At 36.0% G+C, this 20,314-nt stretch overlaps 1 protein-coding gene across 1 annotated transcript in view; it reads left to right on the forward strand.

Moving 5' to 3' along the window:
- Positions 1 to 20,314, forward strand: part of NDUFS4 (NADH:ubiquinone oxidoreductase subunit S4) — a 49,842-nt gene that overhangs the window by 21,465 nt on the left and 8,063 nt on the right. Inside the window, exons 2-3 of the mRNA XM_080637432.1 lie at positions 1,698 to 1,776; positions 19,684 to 19,856. Coding sequence (XP_080493558.1) covers positions 1,698 to 1,776; positions 19,684 to 19,856 — 252 coding nt within the window. The remainder of the gene's footprint in view (positions 1 to 1,697; positions 1,777 to 19,683; positions 19,857 to 20,314) is intronic.

Consider the following 20,314-nt stretch of genomic DNA (forward strand, 5'->3'; position numbering starts at 1 on the left):
TTTTCATGAAGTGGAGATTTTTTGAAGTTGTTATTGGCAGATGGAAGGTAATTTAGTAGAGTGTAATCTGTGTTAGAAGTATAGATTTGTGGGAATCTACATTTGAATTAGCAGTGAACTGAACTTTGTTCCAGTTGCGTAGTTTTGTAAGATTCTTGTGGCTAAATTCAAATTCCTTTCTAGTGTAGGTTTTGCCTCCTAAAAACTTTACCATGCTAATATTGTCTGGAAATTTAATGCTTGTTTAGTTAATATGTTAAATGCAGTGTGGCTAGATTAATTAAATGGTCAAGTTCGTATCTTGAAATGTATTTTCACCAGAGTCGACAAAAATTAGGGAGGGATCAGAGATTAGAAGATGTAGTAGATATATTTGTTGGAGAGACCATTTCCCCAGTCAGGTCTTCCATGTTTCCATGCATGTAGAATGCAATAGAAAGTATGCTGTTATAATTTACAGGTTTTGAATTACTGTGTGCAGGTTATCTGGTCCTGAAACACCTTTCACACTCTTGATTGTTACAGTTTAAGTGGGAAAAAGTTAGTTTGCATAGTATTGCAGATTTTCTGAAAGTCTTAGAATTTCGTTTTGAAAGATGTGGTGTTCTTAGAGGCACCTATCGATGGTTTCCTCAAAAATTACGTAATCATTACCAGTAGCGTTAAGTTACTAGAAATACGGTTTTAAGTATCCCATAGGCAAAATTCTTAAAGTTCATTTGTATTTGCAAGCATGTCTGGCTTCCAACTTAAGTAATCATCTGAAGAACTGTTGAAACAAAAGTGGTTTAATCCCTCTTACTGTTCAGTTGCCTATATTCTTTTTTGTGCCTTGTTTGTTTAAAATGACCTTAATTAAATGTGAAGCACATTATTAGCTCAGAGAATTGGGCTTTTTGGCTTGCAAATAATGCAACTTGCTGTTGCATTATTTTGCCAAAGGATAATTTGTACTAAAAGGACCCAATCCTGATATCAGTAACATAATGCAAATTAAGGGCAAATTTTACTTCTTAATTCAGTGATGTGGAATTGGGTTCTATATTTCCATCTGTACCTTACAGGTTTTGTTCTTATGCAAGAAGATTAATCATATTTCTTCAGTGTAAATAAGCTGACCCATACCAACTTAGAAATGAAACAAACCAATTGTGAGCTTTGCCCACTCAAAATCAGAAAATTCTGTTGCAATTATCCACTTAGGATTTGTTTTGTTGTTTTTTGTTGGGTTGGTTTGTTTGTTTTAAATTTGTTAATATTCCATTGTTAAAGTGTAGTACTGATGCTTTACCATTGCAAATGAATTTATGATTTTTTTCCTCTCATGCCATCGTTTTAAGGATCAGAGTTCCAGAATGCTTGCAGCAGCCTTGTATTTTGCTGTCTATTCGTGACAAACCAGCTACTGTACATTCATATAGAGCAGTACAGTCCTTGCCACTGGCAGTCTGTCTGTGACAGAGAGCCTGTAGGCTGACATAAAGTGCAGCCTGTTGTGAACTGCTGAGTGGGAGCCTGCCAAAAACTCAGCAGACAGAACTAATTGGGGAGAAAAAGGATTTTTGTGCCCTCATCTCTCCCTCTTCAATTTTTTTTACAAGACGGATATTGTTAAAGTAACTTGTTTATGTAAGATTTGTCTGCCTCTATTTTCTCATTGCATGAATCATTTTTTAACTTCAGGTCTCGCACTGCAGGTCACTGAGCACTTCCACATGGCGGCTGGCACAGGACCAAACTCGAGACACGCAACTCATCACAGTTGATGAAAAATTGGTAAGGGTTTTCTACTGCATATTGCTATGATACAGCCTTCAGGGTTATTTCTGCACAACAGGCATTCACTATGGTATTGGGTTCTTCTAGGAAAGCTGTATAAATGTGAATTACAAAGCAACAATCTTTCATACGTTATTGAAAGTGGAACATTAGTGAAGCATAAATATGTGAAGGAAATGTGACATTCAGAGTGTTAAGCCATATAAAATGATGAGTGCCTTGTTTATTATTATTATATTATAGCCAAGGACCAGTATAAACTGTATTTTATAAGAGGCATATTCTTTTTGAAATCTGGGTATATTTTCGTTGTGGTGAAATCACAGAATTTGCCAGCTTCCTGAAATTATCTTCATTAGGACCCATATTACTAAAGAAACTGTGTAAAGAAGCATCATGCAAGATTACTGTTACTATGCACATATACTGTAGCTTTTGAATATGCATGAAGGTTAGATTACAGCTAGGAACAAATGCATGACATTCTTCTGCTAATCAGTAGCAGATCAGAAATTTGGCAATCTTTTCTTGTAAGTTCTTCCATAATGTGTGGTCTGTTACTCTAGATGCAACCTGACACTTATGTTTACATTATTCAATAGCATAATTTCTGTAGGACTTCTGGGGGGAATGCATCACAGCAGAAGCATGCTTTTCTTTGGTTTTCATATCGCTTTTGAATCTTCAGGAAAAAAACATTCCCATCATATGTACCAGACACTTCATATTGTGTGTACTTTCTTGTATCCTTGAAGCTATAGTAGCTACTTAAGAAATACTTGGAATTTTTATTTATAAATTGGACATTTGTAATGATAAGTACAAGTTGAGCTGGCTTTCATTTAACTGGTAAAAAGCACATCTACTTTAACAACTCTTTAAGGCATTTTTTTTCTCATGCTTTGAAATACAAATATAGCAATAATCTACTCATAGGTAAAAAATACCAGTTCTTTTGCAAAGTTTTTTTCTGAATTTAAAAAGTAATAGTATAATTTTGAGTTCAAAAATTAGGGAAAAAAATAATACTCTGTTCTGGCAAACTTGATTATCTTGCTAATCTAGTTGCATAATTTAGGATTCAGGAAATTTTATTTCATGTACTCGAGTTCATGAATTACTGTGTGAGTAGGATTCACCAAGTCAATAGACTTACATTTTCCTAAATAAATTATGAATTGTATTTGATTACTGTAGCACTGTTCCTTAACATTAAAAAAAAAAAAGTCTAAATAGAAGTTTTGTAATGCCTAAATTTACAGTATCACATTTCCCTGTTGTGACCTCAGGTGATGCATACATAGTTCTGAAAGAGACTGCAGTGCAAAGACATACCTACAGAATAAGTACTCTTCTATCTTCCATTTTGTATTTAAATGTGCATTATCCTAAGTTAAGGTTATTCATTACCCTGTGTGGCTATGAGTGTTTATACTTCCAGTTGAGTGAAAGTGATACTAATTTGAAATACATCTACTTATTCTCTTAATGTTAGTGTAAGGTAATTTTAAGTGAAGTGGTTATTTCTAATGTCATTATATGTTCTCATCAAGTTGAAGATACGTCATAGTTGTTGGGGTTTTGGGGTTTTTTTTTGACATCTCATAGTAGCAGCAACTGAATAATTTTGTTTCATTTTGATACATTAGCTAATGTAGTAGTTCTTTCAAGCATTAGGTTAAATGTCAGACTGAAAAGTATTTTACTGTAATATTGTGTTGTAGGTGCACATTCTAGATACATAGTCTTTTTTTCAATATTGTTGTAGAGCCTGAAACAAAATCATAAAAAATTAGAACATTATTTTTAAATTTGCATTTGTAGATTTAATTAAGTTTGAAGAGAAATTTCCATAATGTCATAAAATATCCAGTAATCGATGTTCTGTTGGACATAACATTCTAATGGACAAAGATTTCTATTGCATTATGACAGGAAACCTTCACAAAGGAATTTGGTGTGGCTGTCCACTCTTTCAGGGTCAGTTCTCTAGACACCTGTTAAGCCTCATGGAAGAGTAGGGTACTGTATTAATTTGTTGTAGATTATTGCAGTGTATTTCTTAATTTTAAGTAGGGTTAATTACAACCCGTTAAAACTAACTTAACACATTACGTGAATTTTATGAGTTTTAGATAATGTTGCTAAGTGTAATAAAACTATTATTTCCATGCAAATTTTAATTAAACTGTATTCTAGAAGTTGATGCTTTTAATTAAAAAAAGGACCCCTCCTCTCATGTTACTGCCAGATGTATATGTATTATTGGTCGAAATCTTTGAATCATATTTAAATGGATTTGTTGGGTTTGTTATACTTTTTTTTTTTTTTTTTAATGGAAAGCCTGATGATTTTTATGTGCCTGTTAGAAAAAAGAAGCAAGAACAGGCAGAAAATGGGATATAGTTATTTTTGTTTGCCTTGCTAGTAGAGTACCACTGTGGTCCTTGAAAACTTTCAACTGTATACTGTAGTCAGATTAATCTGTCCATTTCCAGTGCTTTTGTTGACCTTATATTCCTGTGTGTACATGCATATGCTAGAACTTGATCAACACGGATTCCTTTGAATTGTCTAGAGTCCAGTTTGCTTCTGTAACTACTAAATTGTTCCTTGTCTTGGAAAACACAAATGAAATAGAAGAGGGAAGAGCATCCTGACAATGAGCTATTAAGCAGTAGTTGGTCACCTTGCTGCAGGCCAGCATATGTTGAATACAACAGAAAAATGAGTTCTAATGAACTAGTAGAAAATACAGTAGTTTAGACCACATTCATTTTTCATATTAGGAAAAAGTGGGAGTCTTAAGTGTAAAAGAAGTTAAATGCTCAGCTTCTGTAGAGCACATCCAGTGAATTATCTTTGCCTAAGTTACTAGCTGTTTTCAGTGAATATTGAATAAAAAAACTTTTAAGAAACAGTTAAGAAGAAAATAACATACAAAATGAAAAAAGCTGAACAGAAATGTAGTTCTTGCATCACATTTTGAATCTCTGGCCACCAATTAGGTCATATTCCAAGAGTCTGGACAAATAGCTGTGTGAAAAGTAGTCTCTCAAGACTCTGCTTGCATTAGGAAATTTGGGCTATAGAGGACAAAGGTTGTCGGCAGCAAATCTCCCTCAGGTTATGTTCCAAATTATTTAACTATTTGTGTGTGTTGAATAATGTATCTTCTGTCATTATTATATAAAGCTTTAGGGTTTTTGCCTAAAATGGGGTTTGAACTGTTTTAAATGACTGTGATTTGTTTCATTTTTTTTTGAGTAGGCTGCATCAATACTTTTTGTTGTAGCTAAAAGTTGTCTGGTTCAGCATGTCTGCTTTAAGCAGGCTTCCCAGTCAGTGGTGGTGACACTACATTGTGGGTGTCTAGCCTGCTGTTCCTACAGGCTAGGCACTTTTGTGAAAGTTGCTGTCTGCAGTTGGAAGGTACTCCCAAGAATTTGCCAATAAAAGGGCTTTTGTAGTAGTTAAATGGTAGCACATTTCAAAATTAAAATAACTGCCAGAAAATAGCCTTTGTATCTCTAAAGCAAAATATTCCCCTGATAATATATATGCTGTAGCTCAAAGCAAAAATTATTGCAAGAGCAGTTGTAGGGTTTGGTCACTGGGGAGATGCTGGAAACATTGTGGAACTGTGGTTAAGGATCAGCTATTAGTTGCAGCCATCTCACAGATGTTTTTATTCCATATCAGGCCAAGATAAAATAGGATAAGTTGCTACACAGCATTACGCATTTAAGAGCAGTGCTATCAAGTGCAGTTGAAATAGTGCTAAAGTAGTTTTTGCAGCATTATGAGAACGTGTCCTAATGGACTCATACTACAGGCATGACAGACTAGCTACAAAGATGCTATTGGCATTTCAGCACTTGTCCTGAAACTGGTTTGTCTCTACTGTTAATTAACCCCTTTTTTTTCAGTTCAAAAGTCCCTATACTGAACCTCAGCAGGGGGCCAGTTTCCTTCTGATTGTAGACAAGCTCTGTGTAACTTAATAAAGGTAACTTGCATATACCAAACTGAATGCACGAGATCTGAACCTCTTTTTGAGGATGAGAAGCTCATACTTTTCAGATGATGTTCAAGAGGAGGAATAAATACTGTATACTGCAGCAGATTAGGCCAAAGCAGACTAAATGGACTGAGTGGATGTGAGAAAGGCTGTGGATGTTGTTTATCTTAACCGTAGTAAAGCCTTTGATACCATTTCCATTCTCCTGGAGAAACTGTTTGCCTATGGCCTGCATGGGTGTCACTATTTGCTGAGTAAAAACGTGGCTGGGTGCTCAGGCCCAAAGAGTTCTGGTGCTTTCCAGCCCTACCGATTCTGTGATTCTATGAGTTGAGTTAAATCCAGTTGGCAGCTGGTCACAGGTGGTCTTCCCCAGGGCTCAGTATTGGGCCAGTTTTGTTTAATGTCTTTATCAATGACCTGAATGAGGGAATCAAGTGAACCCTCTGTAAGTAAGTTTGCAGATGACACAAAGTTGGGTAATAGCACTGATCTGCTGGAGGGTAGGAAGGTTCTGCAGAGGGATCTGGACACGCTGCATTGATGGCGCAAGGCCAATTGCATGAGGTTCAGCAAGGCAAAGTGCTGGGTCCTGCACTTGAGCCACAACAACCCCATGCAATGCTACAGGCTTGGGGCAGAGTGGCTGGAAAGCTGCTCTGCAGAAAATTACCTGGGGGTGCTGATTGATGGAGCTGAACATGATCCAGCTTGTGCCCAGGCAGACAAGAAGGCCAACAGCATCCTGGCCTGTATTGGCAATAGTGTGGCCAGCAGGGCCAGGGCAGTGATCATCCGCCTGTACTGGGCACTGGTGAGGCTGCACCTCAAATCCTGTGTTCAGTTCTGGGCCCCTCACTACAAGAGAGACGTTGAGGTGCTGGAGCGGGTCCAGGGAAGGGCAACAGAGCTGGTGAAGAGTCTGCAGCACAAGTGTGATGGGGAACGGCTGAGGACCTAGGGGTGTTCAGTCTGGCGAAAAGGAGGCTGAGGGGGGACCTCTGCTGTCTGCCTGGAAGGAGGTTGTAGCAAGGTGGGTGTTGGTCTCTTCACCCAAGTAACAAGTGATAGGACAAGAGCAAATGGGTTGAATAGTAGGAAGAAGTTTTTCACTGGAAAAGTCAGGCATTGGACCAGGCTGCTCAGGGAAGTCACCATCTCTGGAGGTATTTAAAAGATGTGTAGACATAATGCTGAGGAACATGATTTAGTGGTGGACTTGAAAGTGCTAGGTCAGTGGTTAGACTCAATGATCTTAAAGGTCTTTTCCAATCTAAATGATTCTTTGATTCTTACAACTATTGTGAAATTGGCATTGGAATCTGAGTGGCTTCCTCTTGGCTGTCCAGAAGTAGCAGTTAATGTCTGTTGTAAGTGTTTGCTATTAGATAATTTAGGAGTATTCAGTGTGTTACTAGGATTCTCAGAATATGAACTTCCAGCAAAAAGGTGGGTTTTTTTTTTTTTTTTTTTTGAATACTTGAAAAAGAAGTATTCCAGTCCATTTTTTCTAGAAGACTGCATTATTAGCAAGCATCACACGGTGTTTTCAGGATTGAGTCATAATTTGTTCACTATCCAAATCCCAACTTTGGCTAGGCTTAGAAATTAGTGAAATTGTATAATCTTTGTTTGATTAGAGAAGCATAGACTTTACTATAATAAACAGTGATAATACTGCAGCTCAAAATAAAATAAACAAGTGAAAAATAGCCTGGAATGATGAAACTTCCTCAGATCTCTGTCTGATAGTCTACAGTGCTCTGAGACAAAGGACATCACAAATAAAGTTTTAACATGTTTTTTAAAGTGTCGTCATTGCTAGCAGCCTTTCCCAAAACCTGAGAGTATATAATACGCTTTTACTCCGAAAACCAAACCACAAAATAACGTGTGAAACAGTATGACATTGCATTTGAAGAGTGTGTATAGGAGCTGTTTTTGTAACTTGGTGAAGAGAAACACTTGGCAAAGTAGGCATTTATTAAAGGCAGGCTTTACTAGATTTCGTTTTCTTGAAACTACTATACAGCAAAGAATTCTCCAAGCATTACCACTGTGTTAGATAATAAGGATATAGTGGTTGTTCTGTGTTTTGTTTTGTCAAAATGCTGTTAACCCATTGTGGGTTATTCCTTGAGGGTGAGTTCAAGCTGTTCCTTAAGTAACTAAATGGGATAAAAGAATTTAGAATAATCTTTTCTTCGTTTAAGCCACTGTAGCTGCAGTATTTATTCAAGTGGTTATGATAAAGGATTCAGTTCAGGACAGCATTCCTCTTCAGATGAGGAATGTAACTTACAAATCTTTGTGTGCTTTATATGTATGGCTCTGTGGCAGGGAGTCATCATATTCAAAGGGTACAACGTGCCAGGATGGAAATCTGTGTGGGACTTCAGACAGTTACCCGTTCTACCCCACAGCCTCAAATATAGGGGGCTTAAATATAAGGTTGTATTTCTTCTTTCCTCCCCCCCCCAGTTAGATTAGCAGTTTGTATTTTCCTTCAGCATAATGAAAACTAAATAACAATTGAAAAACATATTAATGTAAAATAAGGTTAAGTGTTTTTTCAACCCTTTACTTTGCAGATATGTTTTAAGAAACAGTTTTCAGCTTTGGCCAAAATGGCCTTGTATATGAAGTCTGTGTTTTGGAGAGGCGCTTTCCTCCATCACAGTTGTGTCAAGTAAGCAGATGACCAGCTTGTTTGAACTGTGTTGTACTTTGAGTTCAAGCTACAATAAAAGTTGTTTGCTGGTGGTTTATAAAATATTTAATACTGTGTGTCTTATCCTCTCATTTAACCTCATATGCAGTACTTATTGTTTGGTTTGCGTTTGGTCATTTGCATTTGTGATGTTTGACAGTTGAGTGTAGAGGGTATTTAAAGTGTAAAATGACATTCTAGAATTGTTTCAAAATTAAAGGCATTCTGTCAATCAAGAAGAAGTATTCAAAAGAGAAGTCTGCTCACAAGTAACAATACATGTATATCTACTTCAATAAAGATGTCTAGGAGTACAGTTGCATAAATATTTAAAGGCCTTTTTGTGGTCACTGATAGTTTATTTGTGAATATGCATTTTTGCTACTAAACAATCTGTTAAAAAGGTTGGGGATTTTTTTTGGGTTTTTGGTTTGGTTTCCCCCCACACTCCCCAGTGAAGACTAAGAAATACTCCTCTGGGGATGGAAAAGCTGTCTTGGATAATTTTGTCAAGTAGCTGATGTGAAATTCATTATTGAAAGGTTTTAATGATTTTGGGGATGGTGATAATCCTTTTCATTTTATGTACAGCAGTGGTCTGCTAAAGCATGTATTAATTTCTAAACAGTGATTATTTTGTTTTTATTTAAGTAATTTGGCAGTTTCTTCTTTATGGTTTCTTCTGGCAGTTGCATATTGTCTTCAATACAATACAAGCTCAGGTGAAGGTGTGTTTATTTTCCAGATTATCTAGCTTTGTACACATTTTCAGTACTGCAAATTCACTGTATTACGCTGTTTAGCAATTAAATCCCTCTTCAGTTGGAATATCCTACCTCAGTTTAGCCTATACTGCTTGCTACAACTTGTTTTTGTAATCAGTTTGTAGTTTGATGAAGCTTGCCGTTGTTCACAAAACCCGGTTGGCTGGATACCGATAAAGAGCTTTCTTTAAGAATGTCTGCAGGCAACAAGTTTCTCCTCATGATAAAGAAGTTTTCTACAGCTCTCATGGTGCAAGTAAAAGATGTTGCCATCACCTTTAGCTGTCTTTTAAAAGCAATAAATATTGCTTTATTACTAAACTTCAGCTTGAGTTAATTTTGGTTTTGTTTACAAAACTACACATTTTGCAAATAGCTCAGAACCTCATATAAAATGATACACAGTTTTATCAGTGAGAGCAGTTGCAGTCTCATCCACATGTAAGTTTATTTTGGTTTTAGGAATGGGTGAAGGATTTGGATTTCTTTGTCTGAGAGCCTTTTCTTTCAGTGCGTGGTAGTTATATCTTGCTGGGTATTGGAATGAGTGTCTGAGATTGGGGTTACACAACCTTCTAACATCTCGAGTGTCTCTTTTGTCTGGGCTTCCTTCATGCAGCATTCTTGTGCAAAAATTTCAAGGCTTTAGTCTGGAGCACTGGGTCAAGGAATATGTTTCTTTGAAGTGTATGCAGGCAATTTTTTTTTCCCCATCACATAGTATTTAATTTTCTATCAGAGAATACTGTTTTGAAGAGCTTGCTACGATGGCTGCTCAGAACAAATTAAAGCAGTATCATTGTGCCATGTTTAGTTTGTATGGCTTCCAAAGGGTTATTCAACATGCAAATACTTGGTTGGTTTTGTAAGTCTAAATATGCAAGCAATGTTTCTAATCGGCTAGAAAGAATAAAAAATGCAGTGGAGCAATCAACAGGAGTAAGAGGTAACTTTATTTTTGGAGCTGTTTATTCTGTAGTTGTGCTTTTTAAAGACTGGAAAGTAAGTATTCTCATGTTCTCATAAAACAATACATTATCTGAGCCTTTCCTGGGACACCTAAATTAGTATCCCCTGTTATGAAATATATTTATAGATGATATGAAGTCTTCGTGTCCTGTCTGGAATAGTGAATAAAAAATTCATTGTAGAGCGCTTGCTTTTCTGTTCAGCCAAATGTGTCTTTCTGCGTTTTTGTAGTGTATCTAGGTTACAGATTTAAGACACAAATCCTAGTATAACTAACCAAGTTCTATATCCAGACAGATAAAGCTGTTTCTAGTCAAAAAGTTCTAGCTGAATCATTTTATCAAGTCAGAAAAGAAACGTTTTCCTTGTCTGGAAAGCCTAGTAATCCTGTGGAAATATTTGAACATCTTGATCATACTGCAAGAGAGCTTGGTGCTTCTTCGGTACTACGTCTTTCCACTGAGAAGATCAATGATGAAATGAAACCTGGTGCTTTTCTAGTCCTTGGTGTCTTGTTTGTGACGCATCTTTGAACTACTTTCATGGCTGCTTTCTCAAACTGCAAACATCAACCTGTGTTAATTTTGGACAAGAACCATGGAGAGAGCATCTGATATGCGGATCCAGAGTTCTAATACACAGTTTAGTTCTTGGATTGTGAAGCATCCACTCTAGGAAAATTGCTCAAACTCTTATGTATCTTTTTGATGTATTCTGTTCTATCCATTCTGTAAAGCCCATTGGCTTATGTTTAGTGCAGAAGAATATCTTTATTTGATGGGAAAATAAATTTTATCCTATTACCTGTTAGCATGAAAACTGAGTTAACAAATGAGAAGAAGCTGAGCTATAAGCCACAAGGAATTTCTACAAAATGGTTAAGATGTACCAAATAAAATAATTTTTTTAAGGATGTTATAATTCTGGGGCAAGTGTTTTAAAAAATTGAGACTATGGTATATATTTCTGATTACAAACATCTGAATAATTGGATAGTTTTCCCTTACAGATTTCATTTTGTAGGTGTGCACATATACATATTTATTAACATAAATAACAGTATTTTTCTGGATAGGCCAGCATTATTATCAGGGATCACATCTTTTAAAGTTTTCACTGAGTAGCATCTTAACCAGGCAGAAGCTTTTTTTTAAGATTAAAATTGTAGTTTGCACTAGTGTTTTATTATTGCTCTTCTGGTTTGAATTTTTTGGTAATGGGTTCTTCTCTGTTGCATTAGTGTAAGACCATGATTTCTGTCCTATAAGTAACCTTAAAGGCCAAGCATATAAAGGCCAAAGCACAAATTACGGGGACAGACTTCTAGATAGAGCAAGCTAAAAACAGTTTGTGAAGTAACACTAATATATTCTAGTTATGATTCAAGTTTTTAGAGAGATATTGTAGAAAGCTTCATTTTACCAGTATAGAAAAATTTAAAAGAGATTGGTTTTGTTCAGTATTAAGCTGTGTATTTTATTGATGATGTTGAAACAGTTGAAGCCTCATCAACTCTTCGCATCCCCACCAGGGAATAATGACTGTTTTACTTTCAGAAAAGAACCTTCTAAAACACTTCTAAGGCTTAAAAGTTGTATGCAGTAATTAAGAAAATACAGTTAACATTTAAGCTGTTAATAGCCGCAACATCCCTGATGCATAGACCTTCAGTATGCTAACACTGCATAACAGTTCTCTATTGTTCATCTCTTTAGCAAGGGTAACTGTGTCAGTTCTTTTCTTGCATCACTACCTGCTGTGTATGGAAATTCTGTACACTATTTAGCACTTGCTTTCCACTTTTAAAGTCCATGCATATTACATAGAAGCATTACATCTTGTATTAGGGTAAGGAACAGCTTTTAACAGGTCTGGCTTCTTTGCAATTTCTTAAATGCAACTTTTCTTCTAAAAAGCATGTACCAACAGGGATTTTGCTCTAAATTTGCATTTCTTGATTGGGGATTTGCTTCTGGTTTTCTCCTCTATGTCTCACACCACGTGTTACTATGTGGCAAAGATCTTTCTTTATAAGAAATCACTTTCTTTATAAAGGACATGTAAAGAATAGATATATGCATCACAGTGAAGGCAGGCATTGATTTACATGAACTCAGGATTTCTCAATATTGTTGTTAGTAGCAGACCATACGTTAGTGTGACAGTATTGTGAAATTAGTCTTTAAAACACTACTTTTTGCCCTTTTTTGACCCCACCTTTGATGATTGTCTTTTTTTTTTTCAAAATAAAGACTAAATAATTTGTTAAATTTTAACCCTTAAATGGTGTTCCACAGCTACTATGAAATAGGGAGTTAATAGGTAGTTGGGAGGTGAAAGGAAGACAGCACTCGAATGCACAATAATGAAATAAAAAAAAAAAAAAAGGGAAAAAAAATAGTGTTTCTTACTCTAGCTGCTGGCCGAGGGATATTGTTAGCTAGTTAAACGTGAATTCACAATGGATATTTCATATAGTGTAGTGATAATTTCTCTTATGAATTAATCCTAGAAAATCGTACTAGAGTTATCAAGTCTTTAGACTTTGCTAACGTCCAAATTTGAACTCAGCAACTCAGACCTGGCTATCCGCTGATTAAAATACCAATTGGCTAGGGTGTTCCTGCTTCACAGCAGTAATTGCACTACTTATGTGTAAGTAGTGTCCCAGTTCACTGCTAGGCTCTGAACATCCTCCGTTGGGTCTTTTGCAGCCTGAGCTGATAAGGAGACTTTTCTACAAAACTCAACCCAGCCACACATCTAACACAGGTTGGACTCCTTCTCCTCCAAAGGCTGAAAATGCTGAATAAATAGTGCTTGTATGTGGGAAGTCTGCATGGCCCTCATTTGGAAAATTTCCTAATGGTTCATTTAAATGAAGCTTTGTAAGGTTTGCAAATGGGCGTAAGCATGGCAGAACTGTTAATTTTCTTCTTCCTGGCAGAATTCCTGAAAAATCAGTAACTTTACAAAATTCATTTAACTCATATGCTTATGATTTATTTTGTAAATACGGGTAAGTTTAATGAATGTTAAAAGTAAGGACTTAAAAGTGGCATCAGAAACACACAAAAAAATACAGAAATTATTTCCAATGTGAAGGAGTAGCCTTGATTTTGGCTCTCACTTAAGATATGGAAGACACCACCCTGAGCCGCTGGTTGGGGTTTTTTTGCATGTCTGTGATCAAATCTGCATTTTATAGACTGCAAGTTCAAGAGTTATCTTTAGTGAATAAACCGCCAAGATGTTCTTGAAGTATTATGTTTAGCTTTACAAGTCAATCTGCTTATTGTGACTTACGCTAGGAATTTTAGCATAAGTAGTCAGAACTGCAGACTGAATCCATTTTGTTTGAAAGAATATACAGTCACTGAACTACAAGTGAACTACAGTATACTATTTATTTAACAGTATATACAAAATTGAACTAATCAGAGGATTCAGTACAAAACTTTCTATTTTAGGTGAGCCCTAGCTGCTATTACTTCCATCTTTAAAACTTTCTGCGTGCCTTTTTTTTTTTTTCCCAGTTAAGAAATGGTTCCTTATGGTAGTGGAGTAGTAGAGTATTGCCGTAACTGTAAACTGTTCTGAGAGGACTCAGGTTATTTCAGTTGTTCAGTTATCATGCTTTTTCTTAATACAGGTAAACTAAGACTGTCTTCCATTTTATTTAAAAGTTTATGGTCTAAAAACTTTACTGTAGTCTTAACTTAGCTAATTGGTTTTTTGCACTTTTTTTTACCTGAGGATTGTGAAGTTCTGCAGAAGGCTTGAAAGTTGTATGCTGTAGAAAATTGTATTTTTAAGTGCCTCACAGGTAATTAAAAAAACCCAGCCACTTGTGTGTGTGGAAGCAAAAGACATGGCGACGTGGAAGTTCTCAAGGTTTTGTGAGAACAGTGAATGCTTAGCCATCATGGCTGTTACAGGTAATATCTCCTCAGCAGTGAAATACAAACTGGTGAATAGAGTTTGCTGAAGCTAGCAACATTTGCAAATGTTGTGCTGTTTTGGATGCTGAGTCTTCCTTTGCGTAATGCCAGTCAGTATAAAAAGTATTATAATGGACTGAAGTTGATTCCATTTCTGCTTCAGTTAGACCCACTTTATATGTTTTTATTCATGACCAGTTTTCCTTTAGTGTTTTCCACAAAACTGCCTATGAAGAAAGATTATTTTTTTTTTAATAGATGCATTCATGCAACCATTATTATTACTGAAACCTGTTTCCTGTTTACAGTGTTTGCTTCCTGTTTAAAGTATGGTTCTTTCACTCCTTTTCTCAACTTCATTAATTGTTCTGCAAGATGGTTAGATAAGAGGAACATATTATGGGTAACACCATGTCGTTCACAGATTACTGTGATAATGCAAAGTTATTGTAAGCCTAAAACAAAACAGTATTCTGTGTGATACAGAGTTTCCTAAGGGCAGATATACTTTTTTTCCCCTCGTTATGTCTGTAGCTGTTAGATAAGTGTTGTCTGACCATGTTTAGTTCATTCTGCTCCATTTTTCCACTCACAATTTGCATAGTAGATTCTGTTCTCTTACATTTGTTTCAAAAATACTGTATTGAAGTGTAGAAATGTAAATGTTCCGATCCTGAGTTACAGCCTAAGCAGCTGAGCACACTAAGTAAAAAAGCAACTTTCACAGCAGCTGTTTTGTGGGTATTATGCAAGATGTTCTGTGCTTTGATGTAACAGCTCCTAAAGAAAGTGTTTTGCAACATGAATTTATACCAAAACTTTATGCACTTAGTCTGGTAAAACATGCTGGGGGTGGGGAAGAGAGCAAGCTGTTGTAAACTCCTATAAAGTACAGAAAACTACTGCTTTCCCTCCTTTCTAACAAGTGTAAACTATTGAGGTTAAGTAGGTGGGGCAACCGGAAGTAATTACTAAGGCCAGTGGCATTTTTGCGGTTTAATAAAGGCAGAGGCTAATTATTCAGTTTTTATTTAAGTGAAATGATGCCAAAAAGGAGGTTCCTGCAGAGCAGCTGCACTCCTTCAGTGTTACCCTAATTTACCACAGACACAACTGTCACAAACAGAACTTTTAAACTTGATATATAGCCACGAAAGTAAGGAGTCCTTTGTCTGGAGTGCATGCAGAAGAACTCCTTTATACAAATCAACCGGCAGATGACGGACAATGATGAAAATTTGATTCTTTGAAGTCATAATGGTCATTGAAATGTGTGAAATTCTGGTATTGAAAAGAAAGCGGCTAGCAAGACTCTAAATCCTGGGTGGTTGCTGGAAGCTTGCTGGGAGGTTTTTCTGTGTTTTGACATCAACTTCCCATTGCTTGTTCCCTGTTTCCTTTATTAAAAAAAAAAGGGGGGAGGGTGCTTAACAGTAGATAGTTGATAGTGGTTATATACAGTTTTAGTCTATGCATGGAAAGAAATGTCATAGGAGAAACATGACTCCTTTATGGACACCTGACCAGTCTATTCAAAAACACTAGTTTTCACAGATGCTTTCATTACTTTGTCCTTACCATTGAATTACAGAGTTCCGTTTCTTGTCCTATTCGGAATTTGGGCTGTTAGTGGAGTACTTAAAAGAAGGAAATTCTTGGTTCCTTTAAAAGTCATGCTTTCATTGACACGGCCTCCATGAACCAGTTTTTTCCCTGCTGGATAGCACATACATCGTATTACTCTTTCCAGAACAGTTTTACAAGGCTTTCCAGTATGACAGGTGTTCTTAAATAGTGTAAGTTAAAATAAAGACAAAACCTCCTCTTCTTTTGTAAGCAATTTAATGTGATTTCTGCTATTAAAAAAAAAAAAAGCGGTTTGACCCTCTCAGCTTATTCTAAGAAGAACCAAAGTGCTTCAAAATGGGTATTTTAATTAAAAATAAAAATAAGAACAATAGGCTGCTATTAAATCTTCCCCTCTGTATATTAAGAAAAACGGAATGTTAAAATGCAGGTTTTAGATGATAGGCTGTGTTAAAAATGTGAAGCAGGTTGTTAATTTTTAGTAAAGCAAACCTATACAGTTCAAATCTCAAGCCTTTTATAATGTCACCTTATTATTTAGACTTGTGAATGCTGAACACCTCACTAATACTTTAATATGCTAATATTGCAAAATTCAGTATGGAACACTTAAAAAGAGATAGTAATGTGAAACTAGCTGTCAAAAACATCTTTGTTTTGGAAAGTTGGTTCACAGGTAGTTTCAGTGAGAACTTGAACTCAGAACAAAGAACTGAAGACCCAGTAAAGAGTTCAACCCAGTGCAGCATAGTTCTTTTCAAGTATTATATTGTTTTAATGGCATCTTAGAGCGGGAGCTTTAGCCCATTGAAATGTCGCTTAAAGGACAGGTTCTTCTGTCACTAGCTGGAGCTGTGTGGATGAAATGATCACAATAGAGTGTTGTAATGCATTTTAAAAGTGTGAGAAATCAGTTTGTCTAGACTAAGAGTGCGTCTACAGGGAATAGGAATTTTAGAGCTTCTGTGCTCTTTAGGTGTCAAGTATGTGATAGATGCCAAGCCTTTTTATTCCATATCTTTGGCAACAGCTCAGCTATGCTACAGTATCTTACATGTCTACAGCAGGCAAAACCAGTGATTTTATGTCAGGACAACTTGGGCTTCAGAAACCAGAAACTCATTGTCCTAACAACTGTCCAGTTGCCAGCCTCAGAATGGGGAAGATATCAATAAATGATTGCTAGATTCCCAGAAGGCATGGAAACTTTAACGATAATGAATCAAAGTATGAAGAGCTAGCAATACCATGTATATATTTTAGTTTTGGAAAGTAGGCAGGTTTTAGTTTTCACATTGAAAAGATTTTTACAGGATGAATCCTATATTATCAGTGAAATAACTTTGATTTGGAGCCAACTGAGTGCCCGAAAAAACATGGATTGAAGGGACTTACGGTTTGTCTGCAGTTTTGATTTTATTTTCATCCAGATGAACAAGTCTAGGCATTTCTTTACTACAGTTACTTCATAAGTACAGTATTTGCTGGGGTTTAGATTGTGTTCTGTATGTACTGTTGTGTAGTATTTTTATTATTCTCTGGTGTGGAGACTTCAAAAGAGGAAACTCTATGTCCATAATGATATTTAACATAGTATCCTCTTTTAATAATTCTGAGTAATTCTGGAGCAATTAAAACCCCTCTAAATTTGAGGCATAAAATTCGTAATGGACATAGGAGTTACTGAGAATACTACTACTAAAAAAAAAATAATAGTTTTGAGCTGGTTTGAAGCTTGCATATTCGGAGGTATTCGATGATAACAAACCCAGAATTTTTGCATGCAGCAGATTATTTCAGAGGGCTAAAATAATCTTTTGTGAATGTGCTTGCATTTTCTAAATAAGCATGTTTGTTAAATACAGAAATAAAGGCTAATATAGTAGCCTATTCCTATTAATAGGCAAGCTGAAACACTGAAGCCCCACCAAACTTTACTGCAGGTAAAAATCTTTTCATTAAACAAAGCACTTTGACAATTCAAGTAAGAAAACTTAAAGCTATTGCCTTCTAACACTGTGATTTAGCTTCAGTTTAGAAATGCCAGTCTGGCAGGTGGTATTTTACATACATGTTGCAACATTCCAGTGACTGGTAGTGGTTCTTTTTCATATCACTGCTAGACTCATATTAAAAACAAACATTACTTTGTCCTGATGAAAGCATTTACAATGGAACTGTTGAGATACTTTGACAGTTTCTTTTGGTCATCTGGGTAGAAGTGTCAGAAGTTGGAAAATTAGCTTGCATGCTTGCTTGTTTCCCCTGCTGTTCTAATTGCAAATACAAGTCAAACGCTTTAAACTTGCTCCCTTGTGTAGTTTTGAGGGACTGACCTCCTAAAACTTATTTTTTGAAGTAAAATGAAAAATGAAACTTGCCTCATTTCGAAAGATGATCTGGTGACAGCACCAAGAGCTTTTAAGTTTGCCACAAAACAAAATCCCATAAAGTTAGTAGCTACAGACATGTAAAGCCACTGTGTTTTATTTAAACTTGTTCGCCTTTTAATTCAAACCATGGCAGTACTGATGAGATGAGTTCAATATGCCCAAAGTTTTGCTGCACTTTTTTGGACTTTTACCAGTTTATTATTTGTTCCTGGAGAGTGGAGTGAAGGGGAGGGGAGGCAAGGAGGGAGACCAAGGAGCTCCCACTGGCCTTTTAAGTGTGAAAGGAACAGAAGTAGTTTAGCATCCTTAGAGATGGATTTGATGTTTGATTTCACTCTTTCCTAGGGTGAACTGACAGGTTAATTTTATGTAATTACTGTTTAGTTTTTAGCGAGAAAGTTCACTTTGATTATATCAGATGCTGCTGAGGGTAATTTTTCACAGCAATTCTTGTGAGGTTTTTTTCCTATCTTATTCTTTGTTAAAGTGAGTTAATATATTTTGGCTGGTTTTGTGATCTTTCAGTTTTTTATCTTTGTTAGGTTTATTTGTTGAGGACTCACAAGCCGAAACTTTGTAGAGAATCCTACTACTGACTATATACAATGTTACAATGCCTGTGGTTTTTGTTTTGGTTTGGTGTTTTGTTTTTTATTTCTTTGAAGTTTGAGATCTCCTGAATCCTTTTGTCCTTAACAGAAATACTGAAGAATGTTACCAGTACCAGATGTTCCTCTCTTGAACATCAGAAGGATTGACTCTCAAAAGCTGATATTCATAGCTTGAAACGCAACGAGGGGGTTAATTTTATGTAATAACTAACAGAGAAATAAGAGAGCTGATTTCTAGCACCTGCTCTGCACTCTTATTGGGATATTGTGTGAAAGATAACCTGTTGCCTCTTTCTTCATGCTAAGCATAGTTTCTTATGTCATGTGGATGTTGGTGCCTCTTAATTATCTACAGACTTAAGCCCAAGTGAAAGCCCTTACACTGCAGCACATGGTTGACTGGCTAAGAGTTTGGTGAATAGACTTGTTCATATGAAGTTTAGATTGCTAATGGTAAAGTAAAAAATTGGGGATTTGTTGATAATTCATGTTCTTAATATTTTCTTTAAGGGAGAAGGAAGAGTTTATATATTGCCACATTTTCTTTAGCTGGTGCAGGTTGGAGCAGTCTTGACTTTGCAGCGGTAGTCAGGGTGGGAGGGAATGTCCTGTCTGTCCTCTGCCACTAGCAAGTTGTGTAGCCTGGAGATGAGCAGGTTCAGGTAAATAATCTAAACAAAACCTACTTCAGCCAGGGAAAGCAGGATGACAGGAACCCCAACGTGTGTTAGCTTCACTTTTATGTAACTGAACTCATAACGTATTTTTCAGGCTTTTTTTTTTTTTTTTTTTTTTTGGTAGTTCAATAAAAATAAAGCACAAAATTATGTAAAAATACATAAGCAATATTATTTTACAAGCCTTTTATGTGAACCCTTTTTTAACAAGTTCCACTGTGTTTTTAACAGGATATCACTGCTTTAACTGGTGTTCCAGATGAGCACATCAAAACCAGGAAAGTTCACATTTTTGTTCCGGCACGTAATGCAATGCAGTCAGGTGTTAACAATACGAAGAAATGGAAGATGGAATTTGATAACAGGGAGCGCTGGGAGAACCCTTTAATGGGCTGGGCATCTACGTGAGTAGTTACTGAATTTGGAAATACTTTTCTTCTGTATTTGGCTCTTAACTAGTCATGTAAATTTTAAGTTTGAAATATCATTTCTACCATAAACCTACTGTGTTTTACCAGTACTTACAGTAAGTCATTGGGTTTGTTAGTCATATGATTAATGATCTGTTTCATTTGAAAGCTGATTTTAGCTCATAACATCATCAGGAAGAGTTTGAAAAAAGTGTTAATAACCACAAATTTCAAGGATTACATTTGTGATGATGCTACTGTATGACAGCATCAGGGAAAGGAGGTTGTTACTTACCTTAAGCAGTAAATGCTAGTCGGCTTAAAGTTGGCATCTTTTAAATTTGGTGAAGCATAATATAACAATACTTAGCTTCTAGACCTTTTTTTTTAAAAAAAAAAAATTATTTATAAAATAAATGCATCCAGAAATACTAATTCTGAATAACTCTAAA

Source organism: Psittacula echo (genome assembly GCF_963264785.1).
Source record: "Psittacula echo genome assembly, chromosome: Z".
NCBI classification, from domain to species: domain Eukaryota; kingdom Metazoa; phylum Chordata; class Aves; order Psittaciformes; family Psittacidae; genus Psittacula; species Psittacula echo.